This window comes from Ornithodoros turicata, chromosome 4 (genome assembly GCF_037126465.1).
Source record: "Ornithodoros turicata isolate Travis chromosome 4, ASM3712646v1, whole genome shotgun sequence".
In the NCBI taxonomy this organism is placed as follows: domain Eukaryota; kingdom Metazoa; phylum Arthropoda; class Arachnida; order Ixodida; family Argasidae; genus Ornithodoros; species Ornithodoros turicata.
This window is the reverse complement of record NC_088204.1, coordinates 50,435,913-50,452,361: the sequence shown is the minus strand read 5'-3', so window position 1 is coordinate 50,452,361 and position 16,449 is coordinate 50,435,913. Positions and strand designations below refer to the sequence as shown.

At 43.2% G+C, this 16,449-nt stretch overlaps 1 protein-coding gene and 1 long non-coding RNA gene across 3 annotated transcripts in view; both read right to left on the bottom strand.

The window, feature by feature from the left end:
• Positions 1-989: 989 nt before the first annotated feature.
• On the bottom strand, positions 990-2,906 carry LOC135391520 (uncharacterized). The gene is made up of 2 exons (XR_010422018.1): positions 1,779-2,906; positions 990-1,247 (listed from the first exon to the last, which is right to left on the bottom strand). It is a non-coding gene; the product is annotated as an uncharacterized LOC135391520 (long non-coding RNA).
• Positions 2,907-8,406: 5,500 nt separating this feature from the next.
• The window catches only part of LOC135391517 (monocarboxylate transporter 12-like), a 28,372-nt gene continuing 20,329 nt past the window's right edge, over positions 8,407-16,449 (bottom strand). For both annotated transcript variants that reach the window (XM_064621788.1, XM_064621789.1), the window contains 2 exons: positions 14,354-14,636; positions 8,407-10,443 (listed from right to left, as the gene is read on the bottom strand). In XM_064621788.1, the coding sequence (XP_064477858.1) occupies positions 10,169-10,443; positions 14,354-14,636 (558 nt within the window). In that variant the 3' untranslated portion in view covers positions 8,407-10,168. The remainder of the gene's footprint in view (positions 10,444-14,353; positions 14,637-16,449) is intronic.

Here is a 16,449-nt window from a genome sequence, read left to right as displayed (position 1 = left end):
GCACACAAATATTAAGTCTCTGCATCCAAATGAATGAGACTCAAACAGGAACTCAGTATACAGGATGGCTTCCCAAAGAGGAATGTTGCAATAGTAGCGTACCATAGTACAAATAAGAAACAGTGTTGAGATGCTTTGTGACTGTACATGGTGAATGCAGTAAACTTGCAGGGTAGTCGAGGAAGTTCTTATAACTTAAATACCTCGTTTGTTTCAAGACCATAAGTTGCTGTCCAAATCCAAATGTTTGACCATCTATAGTTGAGCTCCAATTCACTACATTTGCACAGTGGATGATGCCTCGTGAAAGGTGTCACCAGCACAGTTACCACAGTGGAGGTCATTTACAGATGTCTTACACGTGGTAAAATTCTGGACAGAGTAAATTTTTTCAGTGGGAATGCCCACACTCCATGGAACGTCAACATATTTCAATCTTGCATATAGTAAACACTCCATCACATATAGTGGCAGTTATTTTGAGGAAAAGTAGGACCTCCTCCAACTTTCCACAGCCATCCGTTGCACCCCGCACCTCTGGGGCTCGGACAAAAAATGCTGCTGAACTCATTTGCCAGCTGCACTTCTCATAGTATTCACCAACAGAATGCTCCCTTATTACAACTTCACATAGCATGCGATAACCGGCTCTGTCAATGCTCTTTTTGCTTCTTCTTGCTACTTCGCATAGGTTATTGTAGTGACCTGGGACACCTAAATGCTTCCATGGTGTTTGTATTGCAAGCAAAATTTGCAAAGAGGTCGTCTACATTTCCTTGATCAATACAATAAGTGGGGCTTCAGTCCTCTCAACAATTCTAAGCCATGCAAATGGTGAGATTCAACTCATCACAGCCACCAATGGCAGTGCACAGATGATACGAAAACTGGTGGACTATATTCCAAAAATACTTGATGGATGTCAAAAGAGGTGTGTGTTCATAAATTCAGAAGTGCTCTTATAAACACAAGCATACATGTCTCAGAACTCAATTAATTATTTAGTTTAATAAATGCTTCTGCAAAAATAGTGAGGAGACTTTCCTGTCTATCCTTTTCATTTCAAAAAAAAAAAAAAGTATCTGCATAAGGCAATTCAGCTGACACGCAAAGTAGGACTGTCCATGTTTTCTTCACATATGCATATACATAAAAAAAAGGTAATGTTTCTTTCCACATAACATGAGCCTAATGTCCTAGTCATGTATGCAACGGCACCAGAGCCACTGCATTGCATTGGGCACCAGCTGCAAATGAAATGAACAGTGGGATCAGTGTAAGAATCGGAGCTCCTGAAGTACTTTTCGCTGGCTAAAGACATACAAAAGTTTTCAGACACTGTACTGCACACTGGTATAACAAACAACAAAAGTATGACCACCAAGCAAATGCATCTTGCTGTTATCCTTTGGCATTCACTTCAGAAAAGGGTGGATTGGACAGATTGCTATGCAGTGGTAGAACTCTGGCCATTACATAAAGGCCAGGTGCAAACCTAAAATATTGTTGTAAAAATACCATGACATAATGTGTTTTTGTACATCAATTCATTGCTGTGCAACGTGCATCAATCATTGCAAATATTGCACAAAACTAGCTGAAGAAAATCACGGAATTCAGGGGAATCTGCAGAAGCCTCTCAGTAGTGTGCTAGGCACATTAATGAAAGGCTTCTGTAGCTAAATCTAAAAGACACAGAACAATGCAGTGAAAGTAGCATTTCTTTATAAGGACCTTTTATCGTTTAGGGTACATGCTTTGAGAGCATATTTACAAACCTGGAAAATGTCCTTTGCTTCGTTTTTAGGGCATTATTAGGTTGAGTTCCACACGGTTGTATTTCTACAATTTCTGCCTCAGGTGAACTACCAGACTTGTTTCAGGTAAAAAGATGGCTTTGTCCAACATGATATTGAATAGGGTGTGCAAATCTGAAATTTGAAATCAATTCAAATATCGAATTTTTGTGCAAATTTTACAATATGTTTCTTTTGCACTAAGGTTTGCAATTTGTATCCAATTAGTATAATTTTTTTGGCATAACTGTCACAAGAGAGACATGCAATTTTTCTATGCGAAGTCCCTACTCTTTAATAGATGAGTTCAGAAAATCCCAGTGCTATTTGCGCACGCATTGCATCCTGGGCTCTTGCTGAGCGAGGGAACGAAGAACAATTCTTTACATTTCGCTTTCGCTGACCTTGACACATCGTGGACAATGGACAGGTAGGGGAGAAATCGGTACAGATTGGAGGCCACCCGTTTCTTTCGTACTGGTAAACTCCCACAGTTCAAAGCAGCGCTAAGCACTCTGTGATTTTCTGAACTCGTCGATTTTATACGCGATAGTGTTTCCAGCTTTTCAGGTGAGTCTGCACTTACTGGGGTAATTATCTTGATTTCAAAATTTGATGTCAGGAAGTGGCATGTACACAGATAAGGCTGTAATTGTTTCTGAACATCCACAGGTCACTTTTGAAACAAGCAAAATGGCATCCGGCTTCAGCTTTGCCATAAACATCCTTTAGATTATTTGCTGGAGTGCATATGTCTTACCCGGAGAAGGTGCGTTGCTGAAATTTTGGACATAAGGGATGTCTTAAGACACCCTTTTTGTTCCTGGGCTGCAGGGCATTATTTAAGAGCCTTAACTTTTTAAAGGCAACCTCCCAGACATCAAATTAAAATCCCCCGCCAGCACAATTAAGTGCACGTAGGAAGGACGCCGCTCTACCTCAGGCAAAGTATACACAACAGTCCTGCAGCACTGGCAATTTTGAAAAGCACGCTTCACCTCATGCAGGGAAGTACCAGGTGAAGCCCACATTAGGGGTAGCAGGGTAGAGGGTGCACAGCAAGCCCACATTAGCTCTTATGCGTGAACATTGTCTCAGCTCAGGAAAAAGGAAAGAGTGTTGCTGCTTTTATTCTACTCCTCGCACTTCAATAATCATTTGAAAACTGTACTGTGTGTTTCTTTTTTTTTTTCTTTTTGTAAGTAGTTACTCAAGTATGTAAAAGGAAAGAAATGTTGCTGCTTGTTCTACTCCTCACACTGAACTAAATCCTTTGAAATAATTATACTCTGTTTCTTTTTTTCCCTTTTTGTAAGTAGTTACGGAAGAAAATAATTGTACTGTGTGTGTGTGTTTCGTTTTTGTAAGTACAGAAGTACGTAAAAAGGAACGAAATGTTGCTGATTGTTCTACTTTTTGTACTGAAATAAATCATTTGAAATAATTGTACTGTGTGTGTCTTTTTCGTTTTGTAAGTTGTTACGGAAGAAACTGTTTCATTTTTGTAAGGGATTCCGGGACATTTGATCGAATGTCGTTTGGTCGAAAGCCGTTTGATCGAAACAGCAGCGGTCATGAAACAGAACACACAGACAACGTGACAAGATTAAGAAGCAATTCCCCAAGGCCCTGATACCTTCTGCATATTTCCGGCAGATATGTTGGAAAAACGCAGCGAACCACATGTCTCACGTTAGCGTGGGCGTAGGAAAAAATTGTCCCAGTTTGCGGAGCATTTTACCAAATGAAATGTTTGCGCGTACTTTAGCAATACGGTGAGGCCGTATCAGCCACGAGGACATGAGAGTGGAGCTAAATGTCTAATTTTACTTTCAAAGCTCCTGCAAACGCAGTTTCAGCACTTAATGCAATAAATAGCGAAAAAAAAAAGGCACATCATCGGATCGCCTTCTGGATGCGTAAAAGTGGATCAGGATGAGGAATGTGTTTATGGGCGTGTTTATGGGCGTGGGAATGTGTTTATTTATTCCTTGGGATAACTGCATTTGAACTGAAGCTTTCTTTTGTTGTTTTCTTCTTTTTTGTTTCATCAACGCTCCAAGCGAACAAATAAAAGAATCGATCAAACGACCGCTGCTGTCTCGATCAAACGGTGTTTGATCAAATGCCTTTCGACCAAACGATGTTCGATCAATGTCCCGGAATCCTTACAAAAAGGAAACACACACACAGTACAATTATTTTTCTTCCGTACTACTCACAAAAAGAAAAGAAAAAGAAAAAAGAAAAACGCAGTACAATTGAAGCTCTATATGCAATAAGGGGATAAGTCCACTTATCCTCTTCTTACTATTTTTGTTGCAATGACATCTACATACCAGTATGCACCTGCCAATGAAAACTTAGGACCGTATTGCGATTTGTTGGGCCGCTACATCCATGGTAAAAAACGGGAAATGCATGTGTGTCAATGGGACGGACAATCATATCAGGCTCCTTTTCTCATTTTGGGATTTTTCGACTTATCCCCTTATTGCATACAGAGGTTCAATATTTTAAATGATTTATTTCAGTGCGAGGAGTAGAACAAAAGCAGAAACATTTATTTCCTCTTTCATGAGCTGAGACAATGTTCACGCATAAGAGTGGAGCAAAATGTCGAACTGGCCAAAAATTTGGTAATGTAATGACACATCCATGAAGCATAATCGTCAAAACTATACGCACTATGGTTTGCTATCGCCGCGTCATCGGAATTTAGGTTACTGGCCAGTCTCAAGGTCGAGGCTCAAAGTTATGGCGACCACACGTGCCCTTACCAAGCGCCAATGTTGCGCCATCTCTTATGCGAGAGCAGAGGCTTCAACGTCGTAGCTCTACCGGAAGAAGCAGACGACAGTGGCTCACATATCCCGAGCCGAGCGCTACCGATGCGCCGTCTATTAGACAAGAGCAGAGGCCGCATCGCTCCGCCTCCCGAGTCCTCCTACTGGCGCGCCATTGGAGGCGGAGCCTCCCTCGCTCTTGGTCAGCAAAGTCAAGGATAGTCGGCTAGGCTAGGCCTAGCTTGCTTCGACCGATTAAAAGGCTAGTAAGTCGCTGCAGCAGCTCCCTCTCACATTTTAATTTTGTCAAACGCTGGTCCACCTCATTTTCTTTGGGTTTCATTTTTTTGTGACATGCACGACCTCCGTGGACTGCGAAGTAGTCGCCTGCTCCGCATTTTGGCACAACTTTGGCGCAAATGCAGCAAAACACCCTCTACGGTGCAGTAGGACGCAGCACTTCCATCACTGGGGTAGCGTGACTCATATTTGGGGAAGAGTCGAATACTCGGAAAACCGAATATTGGATATTCCATTCCTGGATTGAATACTTCTAGTGATTGATATTCGATTCCAATTCGAGAACTCGAATAAGTATTCGCACACCCCTAATACAGTCAACCCTCGATTTATGAACACCCTCTGTTCCCCGAAAAATCGTTCATAAATCGAGGGATTCATAAATCGAAAATTCAGTTAACTGAGTTCTATCGAGCAAATGGAACAGTATTTCCGAGTTGGGATTGTGTTTATAATGCCATATATTGTGTAATTTTGCTTTTGACCATGCCTTCTGCTGTATCAATCTCACAAAGAACAGACGTTAGCGCATTCACACTCTGTTTATCATGCAATACTAAATTGTTTAATTTTGCTTTGGACCATGCCTTCCGCTGTGTCTATCTGGGAAAGAAGAGATGTCACCACATTCGCACTGGACTGGACTGGCCTCGGATTTCCTCCGGGATTTTTAACCTCTGTTTTTTAATCTTCGGGTGACAGCGCCCACCTTATTCTCAACTGAGGTCAAACACTCGGTCGCACCTTGTGTGACCCCGGACAACCGGTTTGTTGTTCCGATTTCAACGGGTTAAGAACCGAGGGTCCAATACCTGGAAAACGTTTTGTCCGTTCAGACGTCATTCATAAAACCACGGAATTATCCCTTTGAAGGTTTCTGTTGACCTCGGAACGATCCGTTCATAATTGAGGGCAAAAACGCTGGGCAACTCCTAGTTAGTTCCCAGAAATTTCGTTCATTATTCGAATATCGAGGTTCATAAAACGAGGGAAAAATGAATGGAAAAAGTTTGGTTCCCCGTGCTCGTGTTCATAAAACGAGGGAATTCATAAATCGAAGGTTCATAAATCGAGGGTTGACTGTATATTGAGCTTTCACATTATTAGGCTTTAAAGGGGGTCCTGCTTAGTCCTGCAAGGGAATGAATGAATGAAGGGGCAAGGTACCACATTCAATCATAAGATAAGCTTTGCTTCATAGTACCTTCAGGATGATACTAATCAGAAAAGAGAACAACCCTATCTTGCCATTTGAGCTGCACTGCATCTTAAGGCAGCGTTCACACAGGCCAACTTTTTGCACCAACTTGAGCCAACGCCTTATGACAAACTTCAAGATGGTGTTTACACGTACGAACTCGTTAACTTCACTCACAAACAACCTTACGGCAATCGGAGTGCGTGGGTTCGAATTCAGCTGCTGGTGCATTTTACTTTTAAAACTGTCATTATTCAAACTAAAGTCAGTTTATTTCGCCAGAAGATCACTAGTATCTTCAAAAGTGCCTACTGATATGTTTATGTGGCATTAGTAAAAAAAAAACTCAGTCACCCCATGTAGGATTTGAACCCATGCCAGGAGGAATGACACGAACGAAATAGATTCACACCCTCGGGGGTCACGTGGCCATGCTCCTCACGTTGATTGGCTAGAACACCAGCATCTCTCCCAAGTTTTCGGTCTGGCACTGATTCGGAGCTACTCGAGATGGTCGGGGTGGTGGTGTCGGCCGACTCGCACCAACTCCAAAGTTGATCGTAGTTGGCGGAGAAAGTTGGCGCATGTAACGCAGCCTAAGGATTGGAACAACATCCACGGCCAATGTCATCAAGCTGAGAGTTTTCAAGCCATCTTGCAAATGCCTCTATATGAGCCACAATATACTACTGTCCGGTTTCCCACAGGTTTCTCATGGAATGCAACAGAGTAGAGTTATCCAGTATAGGCACAAGGCTTACACTGTCACTACTATATTCTGTTGGAAGCTCATTTCTCAAAAATAAAAGGAGAAACTGGAAAATAACTGCCTGCTTTTGTTCCAACACTATAAGCTTTGAATTTAAAGAGAAACAAAGTGGAAAACAACAAAATTTAAAAACATGTCATCCGAGATACACATATCCTATTTCGACACCAAAGCCTAGCATAAGCGTTGATTACAACAGCTAGAACAATAAAAGATTTTTGCTATCATACTTATCATGGGCTTCATCACATTCCTGATGGTAAAAACAAGTTAATCTCAAAATGGTTGGAATGTGTCACAGCAGGTTGCGCTCGCAAGCCCTTCAATTACCGTAATTTCACATGTACTAGCCGTGACTTATGCACAATTTTTTTCTTCTCACGGGTGCTCTGCGGCTTATCCACCGGTGCGGCATACCTGATGATGACTATTTCTCCCTGGTATTTTCCCCATATGCCAGTTTTAATGAAAGGGCCGACAGTGTCTCTGGTACAGCACCGCCATGCCAATACACGAACAATGCGGAACACGGGTGCGTCCACATTCGAGTAGACTGACCTTCCTGGTGCCTTCCCCCATGCAGCTTTAACGAAAGAGGTGACAGTGATTAATGCCTTCTGGAAGGCCACTGACCCGTCAATCCATGAAAAACACGCAACAAGGGCACAATCCTCTCTTGGTAGAACACTAGAACACTGACCTCCTCTGTTGTACACCATGCTGACCCCGAGTATGGACCACAGGGTTGATAGCCTTTTCTATGGTCTCCTTTGTCGAACAAATCAGTTGCATCATATTGCTCGCGGCTTATCTGCCCGTAAAATTTTCCAAACGTTCCTAAAAACTGGTCCAGCGGCTTATCTGCAGTGGGGCTTATACGCGTGAAATTACGGTAAGTAAAAGTCAATCATTCGTACATGCAAAAAATGGTGCTTTGTTTATCAATTTCCATCAAGAAAACTGCAGCTAACATCTCAAGCAAGAATTTGGATTTTTCCCAAAAACTGACTGTTTCTGAATTCGTGAATGTTTCTTCGACTTATTGTTGCAGAAAAGAGACAGAAATGTCCTGAAAGTCAACAGAAGTGACCCTAAACGTAAGTCATGTGAAACCAGAATTTCCGTTAATTTTTAATATGAAATTAGGTGAAGTCATATGCAGTGGGCTCCCGTTAAGCCGAACTCTCTTAAGCCGAATTTCCGGATATGCCGAACAAATTACGGACATTTGTTTGTTTTTCCCATAGACGCCATGTAAAAAAAATCCGCTTAACACAAACAGACACCTCAGGCACTTCGGATAACCCAAACTTTTCCGGCCGCCCGCCGCGCCTGTAAACGGGCTTCACCGCACACAGAGGATGCAAAGAAGGCACGTGATGCGGCACCTTCGGGGCTCAGCTTCCACCACCCCCGCCACGCAGGAATGCTCTGTGGTCGTTTGGTCCCTATTTGGGCCGACCACACACAGCCTTCCCCCCTTTTGCAAGTGCACCATAACATGAAACCCAAACTTTGTGGTGTCTTTTGATGTGCAGGCAATCGAATACGTGACATCTGAATACGTTTGCTGCTTACAGTGCGGCACGTGTGATTGCGCAATTCACGTGCAGTCGCAGGGGGAACTGCCTTTCGCGTGCTGTTAGGGCCCATTCTATCTGCGTGCAGCAGTGGGCAACCAGCGGCTTAACGCTTCAGTAGGTGGCCAAACTGGCAGGAAGTAAGTTATTGTATGCTGCGACGTTGCCAATATGCCGTTTCACAATTGCTACCCTGTTTTGGACATTTTCTATTACACTTTTGGGTCCTTCTGTTAAGATGAACTTCTGATAAGACGAATTAATTTCTGCGGTCCCCTCATGTTCGTCTTAACGGGAGTTCACTGTATCTGTTCAATACTTCCACTACAGTTTTGTGTAAGAATTGACATACTAAAACAATATAGCATGCACAATCAGAAGTGTTTGTGCACTTCTGATCTATCCTTGCAAAATACTACACTACGTCAGTTCACGTAGTATGCTTGCTTTCCCTTCTCAATCAATGAAGATTTTCGTTCGCACAGGGAGCATAACAGGTAAGACTTGCATGAAACGAGGAATCGATTGATAGATGAACACATCTTCGATAGCGTTATTACTTATTTTGCACCTTCTTTCAGAGTATGTCTGCAAGGTGCTATACTAACGAGATTGCAATTTAAGAAAGATAAGTATTAGCAGAAGTAGTTTCAGATTAGTTTCACAATTAGTAGCGTAACCCTCCAAAACATTTTGCTGGCTGCTGTATACGCATGACATTAGTGCTATTACATCTGTGATGTGCAGCTACGTCTAGTTCAGTTACGCTCACAACACAATTTGTGCCATCTGTAGAGAGTTAAAAATTTTATCAGGCAGTTAAATGCATTCCATGACAGAGCATTCACCATTGAGGTGGACTCCTCATTTTTGTAGACAGTCCTTCGAGTGCGACATGTACTTCGAGCGTGTAACAAACTACACTATTCAAATGCTGGCAACGAAGGACACAAACTTGTGCACATCTTTGAATTACAGTCGCAGACCGAATTTTCGGACCCTGATTTTTCGGACATGCTCGATTATTCGGACTCGTTCGCGGAACGGCCGCGGGTCCCATAGAGTTGATGTTTAAGAGCGTCCAAAATTTCCGACGCCGTGCAGCTCCGTCACTCGATATTTCGGACTCTGTTTGCCCAACCAGCGAATTTCTCTCTTGGGGTGACGGAAAATATTGGTATCATCCGAAATTCGTATCGCAAGAAATCAACCAACTAAAATATTGAGGCAAAATAATAGGCAGTGATGATTGTTCATTTTCCATTCCTCTGTGTAGAAGAGGTCTGTCGTGGCGCCTTTGCGTCTTCGATTTGGCCACCGGCCCAGCATGTGTTCTCCGCCCGCGAGTCGCGCGACAGCGCTGTAAAGCGAGCTTCACCTAAAGCACGCATGCGTTAGGCGAAGCCGACTTGCGGACTTGATGACGGCGGTGCCTCTGACAGTGTACATTGACGAAATGTCGCTTCGGGAAATAGAAGCTGACGTTATCAGGCAAAGCTGGAAGCGCGTTAGGAAAGCACAAATTTTTCCAGCCTTCTAGGCCTTAGTAAAGTTTATTTTGAAGCGAAATTCGTTTTTTCGGACCGCTCGATTATTCGTACTTTTGCGCGATCCCCGCCGAGTCCAAAAAATCGGACGGCGACTGTATTCTAGCTAAACCCGATCCAAGACTGGGCACTCTGAAAATGTTTCAAACCTTTAAATACTGCAATTCATACCTGCACCAGAGTTAAATATCCTTAATGCCAGCAATAAGTCACCTTTTTCAAACATCTTGAAAGAGGACCATCGTGAATGAGCCCTTCCATTTGACAGGAGGAGACATCCCGGGCATTGCCCTCCAGAGGCAGTAAAACCACAGTGGTGCGCTTGGTGCTGCCAGGCGGTGATTCCTGCACTTGTGGCATTTGACACTTCCAAGCAATGGGAAGCATTACTATCCCCGATGCAAAGATGCAGAAGCCACTGAAGTAGAAGGTGGCATCATAGGCACCCGTAGTGTCGCACAACCACCCTGTACAAATCAAGGTATTGGTGCTGTAAGCAGTACTGTGTTGTCAACATCTTTCTAACAAATGGGATATCGTTGGTATATTTGCACTTGAAAATGCCAACTATGTGATCAGTAGCCAGGACTGCAGACTGTGTGAGTATAGCAGTCAGTGGTTGTCCCACATACATGGTGTTTGTACTTTATTTGATACAAATTTTTATGGAAAAGCCGCAAGAGCAGCATAGATGCTTTCCTTCCTGCACTCCTGGCATGTGTGGTTTCAGTACAGTTGCATAGCAAAATTTGGCGGTAGAGAAATCGAAATATGTGCCTATTTTGGGATTTTTTAAAAACAGTGTAGCCTCGAGTAATGATTGGCTCAAATTCTGGTGTTTCAGATTTTTCCGAAACCTCTAATTAAATACTCTAAAAGTGTGTTTTTTTTTTCTGTGTAGAACAATTTTTCACGAGAGCCAAGAATTCACGAATTTAAGTACCTACGAAGTAAATACATTGACAGCACTGAGAAACATGAGTCTGCATTTTTTTGCGAATTTAAGTTCCCACGTCAACAATGGCCCCCACCAAAATGCAAAAATATGTTCCACAAGAAATCAAGGACTTTTACAGTAACAAATAGCTAATTTTAGGTAATTAGTCAGGCAGTAGTTATGTACCCTTGATAGGTTGACTGCGTGGCCATCAAAAATGGCACCTGTGCTGCTCTCGTAACTTTTGAATAAAAAATCTATCGAATTAAAAAGAAAGCACCCTGTGTAGTGAATAGGCACACCAAGTTCTTTATGGGACTGAAATTGGCCTGTATTGGGTTTAATGCATGTCCACACCACAATATAGCAGGAGCTCTATCGTATGCATCTAACTGCGTTTGCCAATCACAAGAGCCTATCAGGACTACAGTCGAGTGGTATTTTCCCAAACTGCGCGCGATAGGGAACTGACATAACTTGACACGTGTAAGAATAGAAAGAACAACCAGCAGGCAGCCAGGAGTGTTTAAGAAGCCGATACGACAAGTTTCAATAAAGTGTTGGAAGTAGCGCATGTGTTGAGTCCCTCTCTTATGTCTTAGTCTTTTTAGCGCCAAGCAGCAATATGGTCTCATACCAACTAGCCCAAATTTCGTCACTCTTCAAGGAAGACAAGGCGCGGGAAGAGAGCCATTCAGAAACCTCCCAAGAGCAGTTTTTTGGCTCTTGCTGCGAGAGGCCGAACCAGAACTGCCCTCAACTCTGTTCTTCCGCTCTCAACGGCGAGCACGCACATATATGCACCTCGCAAGTGTCTGCTACGTATTGCTCCTGCGGCTGTGTGGCTATCAGACGTTTCTTTGTTACGTTCACCATTGATGGCATGGATCTTTACGAAAGTAGTAGGGACGAAAGTTCAATTGACACCAATAATGCGAATGACAAAGAGGAAGATGTGACGTGCTTCTCGCAAGTTATGCTTAAGGGGTATGCTTAAGAGTTTTCCGTGAAATTTTGCGGAATCCGGAATGAATCACGGAATCCTTTGTTTGGTCGAAATTTCGCGGCGTTGTGCACAAAATTTCACGGAAAGACGGTTGGGTTGAAGGATGCGATTGGCGAGACGTGGATTGTTATTACGACGTCTCAGGAGATGTATCACACACTCACGCAAAACAGCATAAGATAAAATCGCGCGCTGCATGCGCTCACAAATGCTCCACGTGACCCTTCGACGTATTTACTTGCATATTTGCGCACCCCTGTAGCACTAAAAAAACAAATATAGCGTAATTTGCGTGCGGATATCTGGTACGCGCGTCTCACGACCGTTGCGATTGCTTTTCGCAACGCCGTCAGTGCTACCAAAGTTATTGAGGTCATTTCGTTTGATTTGCACCACTTTCGGGTGATGGTCCACTGACGCGGTGGACGATACTGTCACCTGACCTACAAAACGTGGAAAAAAATGCTGGACAAACACGCTATGACGAACCTTACAGCACAACATGACAAAGTTGGCGAACATAGCCTGCTTTTGGTAGTCAAGTGCGACTAGCTGCGTTTTCTAGCAGCGTCTCAACGTATCTCAACATCTCGTATAGACAGCAGTGGGCCGGCATTTTGCCTCCCGGCTGTCGAAAGTTGCGCGACATTTGGGTGCTCTCCCCCTGTGCCATACTCCTTCCTGCTGTACTCTCTCCATCTGTCCACATCTGTACGCCGCTCATAGCCACAGTTGCTTTGCGGCGCTAACAAGAAAGAAAAGAAAAGAAAAAAAAACTGGGTGCTTCTTTCGCGCTCGCGCAATGCAGCAATAACGTCAATATCGGTTTTTCCGATAGCCTATATAATCGGCATACCACAATTTTGAAATTTTGCGTCGTTTGAATACCGTAACAAGCATTCCCGTGCAGTATGTGCAACTCCCAACTTCTCAGAGTTTTCTTTTTCTTTTGGAGGGGGGGGGGGGGGGGGGGGGGGGGAGAGAAAAAGTGCACAGATTATGCGAGTAATTACAGTAATTGAGTTTTGGAATGGAACGAGGGTGCTTGCTCCGAATTCTGCGTCTATTGCGATCAAGTATTTGTCAATTCTAATTAACTCTGTAGACTATAAGTACAACTCTGTAAAAATTATTTAGGCATCAGATGGCATTTGCTGTCAGAGGAGAAATAGAAGATATCATGTAATGCTGAGCCACAACAGTTCTTTGAATCTGTAAGTTTATAAAAAAATTTTTTGTTCCCACATTATCCAAGAAAATAAAGTGATCCCCTTTCAAGCAGTCATTGACTCCTTGCCAAGGAAAATTGTTAAGCGGAATTTTGAATTTGCCGCAGCAGAAATCCAGGGGCCTTAGCTATGGTTGTGATCCGGGCTACAACAGGCAAAAGTGTGCGACAACGCCAACGACGATGCCGGAAGTTCACGAATGCACAATGCGTAGCGAGCGTAATGCCCCTTGTAGAAGAATGGTAGAGCCGGTAGAGCGTCCGCCAAATTTGGGCGATGACTGCCCCAGAGCGACTCCTGTGTAGAGCGTGCAATGGACCTCGGCGCTCTCGCTCGGATTACCAGATCTGTCACTCAAAATCGCTATAACTTTTGTTTTCGTCAGAATTCTATGGAAGAAAACGTTTCGATAGATATTTGAAAGTAAATGGTAATTTTGAAGGATTTTAAAAATGGGCTGGACCAATTGTGGACGACCAGGAGCACACCCCCAGCAGGACAACGTGGGTGCATGATTTTGGTTTGGACAACAAACCCTTCTGTCATATATTTGTCCTCCAAATCAGTAGAAATATGGCAAAACACAAATTGACTGTGATGGAGGAAGAGATCACACGGCACACAAGGCGTCTGGGAATCGTTCCGTCCACATCAGCTCCCAAAAGGCCAGCGACAAAGACATTTCTGATGAAGAAGAAGCTCAGAGAGAAAAACGTGCTCTGGCAACCATGCCGACAATCAACAGCTACGTTGCACTTCCGGTAGGCTTCAGTGTCAATGGTTAAATACAATCTTAGCTGCAGGTCAAATTAAAACATATTTCATATCAAAGTTTGCAAGCTAGCTTGCCAATTTTGCAATATGCTCGCAAAAGCCATCCGCCAGTTGACAATGTGACCTGTGTTTGATGTCACGGGCAGTTTGCCTCTCAGCTGGGTCGTAGCAGCCACTGTTCACGGCCGTGGTTAATATCAAATATGTTCACCATTTGAAAGATTTTCAACTCCATATTTCACAAGGTGAATGCTTTACTACAGGGAAACAAATTGAAAATAGTCGTAGGCTTGTCAATTTCTTTTCATGGTCTCCTTTAAAATGTTTACTTTGGTCATCTGACAAAAGCACGAGATTGTACTATGGCCATACAATATTTTTGCATTCCCTACGATAACAAAAAATATAAAAAAATAAACACAGAATCCTACCTGCGATGGGGGGCCCCATCAATCCAGCCAGACCTTGCACAAGCAGCAGCAGGCCATATGCACCTGTGAAGTTGTCCAAAGAGATGATGTCTACCAATATGACTGGCACGAGAGTATAATTTGCTGAGATGGTGAATCCATAGAGAGCACTGAGCATGGCCAAGGCCCCATAGCTGTGTAGAAGTGGGAGTACACCGACTGCTGCTCCACTCACTACCGTCAAGATGCCATAAAGAAGTGAGGGCTCTGTCCAAGATTTGTCCCCTAGGTACCCCACTATTACCTGCATGAAAATCCAAGGCATTACTCTCCTCCTGTTTAGTGTGATGGAGCAATGCTTCATTTACTCCTTCAAAAATAATATGCCACTCTTTGTCAGGTTGTTCTATTAATTAGCTCGGAAGATTTGTCTATAATTGGTGCAGGTATAACAGATGGGTGTCGCCTGTCCAACAAGGCATTGCCCAGAATGGGAGAAACTGCCCCATTCTAGATATCTTAATAATCACAGACACTGAACACACACTTTCTCATTACCATTAGAGCATTCTCTGTTAGGAAGTATTTTGTGACGAGAACCTGCACTACGGTGAAGTTGTGCTGTCAGAAGTAGTTGTGTGTGCTCTGTCTGTTACTGTGTGCAGCTTAACAACTAATAGGGCTCACGCTTCACTCCATTACTCCAAGTCTATACTACCCTATTGAAATGGCCCGAACAAAAATGCTTAATGATGTTAACATTGCCTCGAGTTTGAGGAAGAACACAGGATGAGACGAACAGATGGGCTCATGTTCGTCCTGTGTTTTCCCTCAAACTCAAGGCAATGTTAACATTAAGTCAACACCAGCTAGCTTGCCTGCTCCTGCTATGTTCAAAAATGCGTAATAAAGGCTCAGTGACTGACGCGCCGTTCTATCCAGTTCCGTAACGGGCCAATGTTACTTGACAGCCCGAGATTCTTCCAAATTTTCCAACCTTCTTTCAGATGCACTTATTAAGGCCCTGGGTTTTCCGCGATTCCGGGGAATGTTGCGGAATCCCTCGTTTGGCACGAAATTTGACGGAATATCTTATTTTTAGGGCTGTGCTGATATTCGAGTTCTCGAATTCCAATCGAATATCAATCACTCGAAGCATTTGATTCGCGAATAGAATACACAATATTCGGGTTTCCGAATATTCGACTACGTGACAATAAATTCATAATTCAATCCGCCGAATATGAACGACACCTCCCGAAAGTGAGCTTCAACTGACGCTTCCCTGCATGAGGTGAAGCCTGCTTTACGAAATTGCCCATGCTGCAAGACCAACACAGACAGAGTAGTTTCGCTTAAGATAATGTTAGCCCAAGTTTATTGCGCATTAACTTCGCATGAGGAAGGAGCGGCGTCCTGCGTCCTGTGTGCAGTTTAGTGGTGGCAGTGGGGAATTTTGATTTGGTGTCTGGGAGGTTGCCTTTAACAAGTTAACTGTTAAATAATTCCTACAGCCCAGGAACAAAAAGGGGTGTCCTAAAGATGAAACTTCACATGACATACTCACTCCAGCAAAGGAGCTAAAAGATGTTAACGACAAAGCTAAGGCAGGATGCCACTTTGTTTGTTTCGCAAGTGACCTATGGATGTTCAGAAGCAATTGCAGCCTATCTGTGTAACATGCCACTGCCTGCCATCAAATTTTGAAATCAAGATAATGATCCCAGTATGTACTCACCCAGAAGAAATACATGCATCTCTTGCGAAGTTAATGCCAGAAAAATTAAACTAAAGCAATGGGCTAGAAATTGCAAACTTTTAATGCAAAAAGCATGTATTGTAAACTCCTTCCTATAAAAATCTGCTACCTGCTACCTGCTGAAAGATCTTTCAGCAGGTATAAAATGATTGCAGGCAACAGAGGCATTCTTTGTCAGAGAGAATAGTACAAGATATCATGTATGTAATGGTGAGTCACAACAGTGCTTTGAATCAGTAATTTTATAAAATATTTTTTGCCACACCATCCAAAAATGTAAGTGTTTCCTGTTTCAAGCACCCACTGAATACCTTGCCGTAGAAAATCACGGAATTTACCAGTCGGTGCCACAGAATTT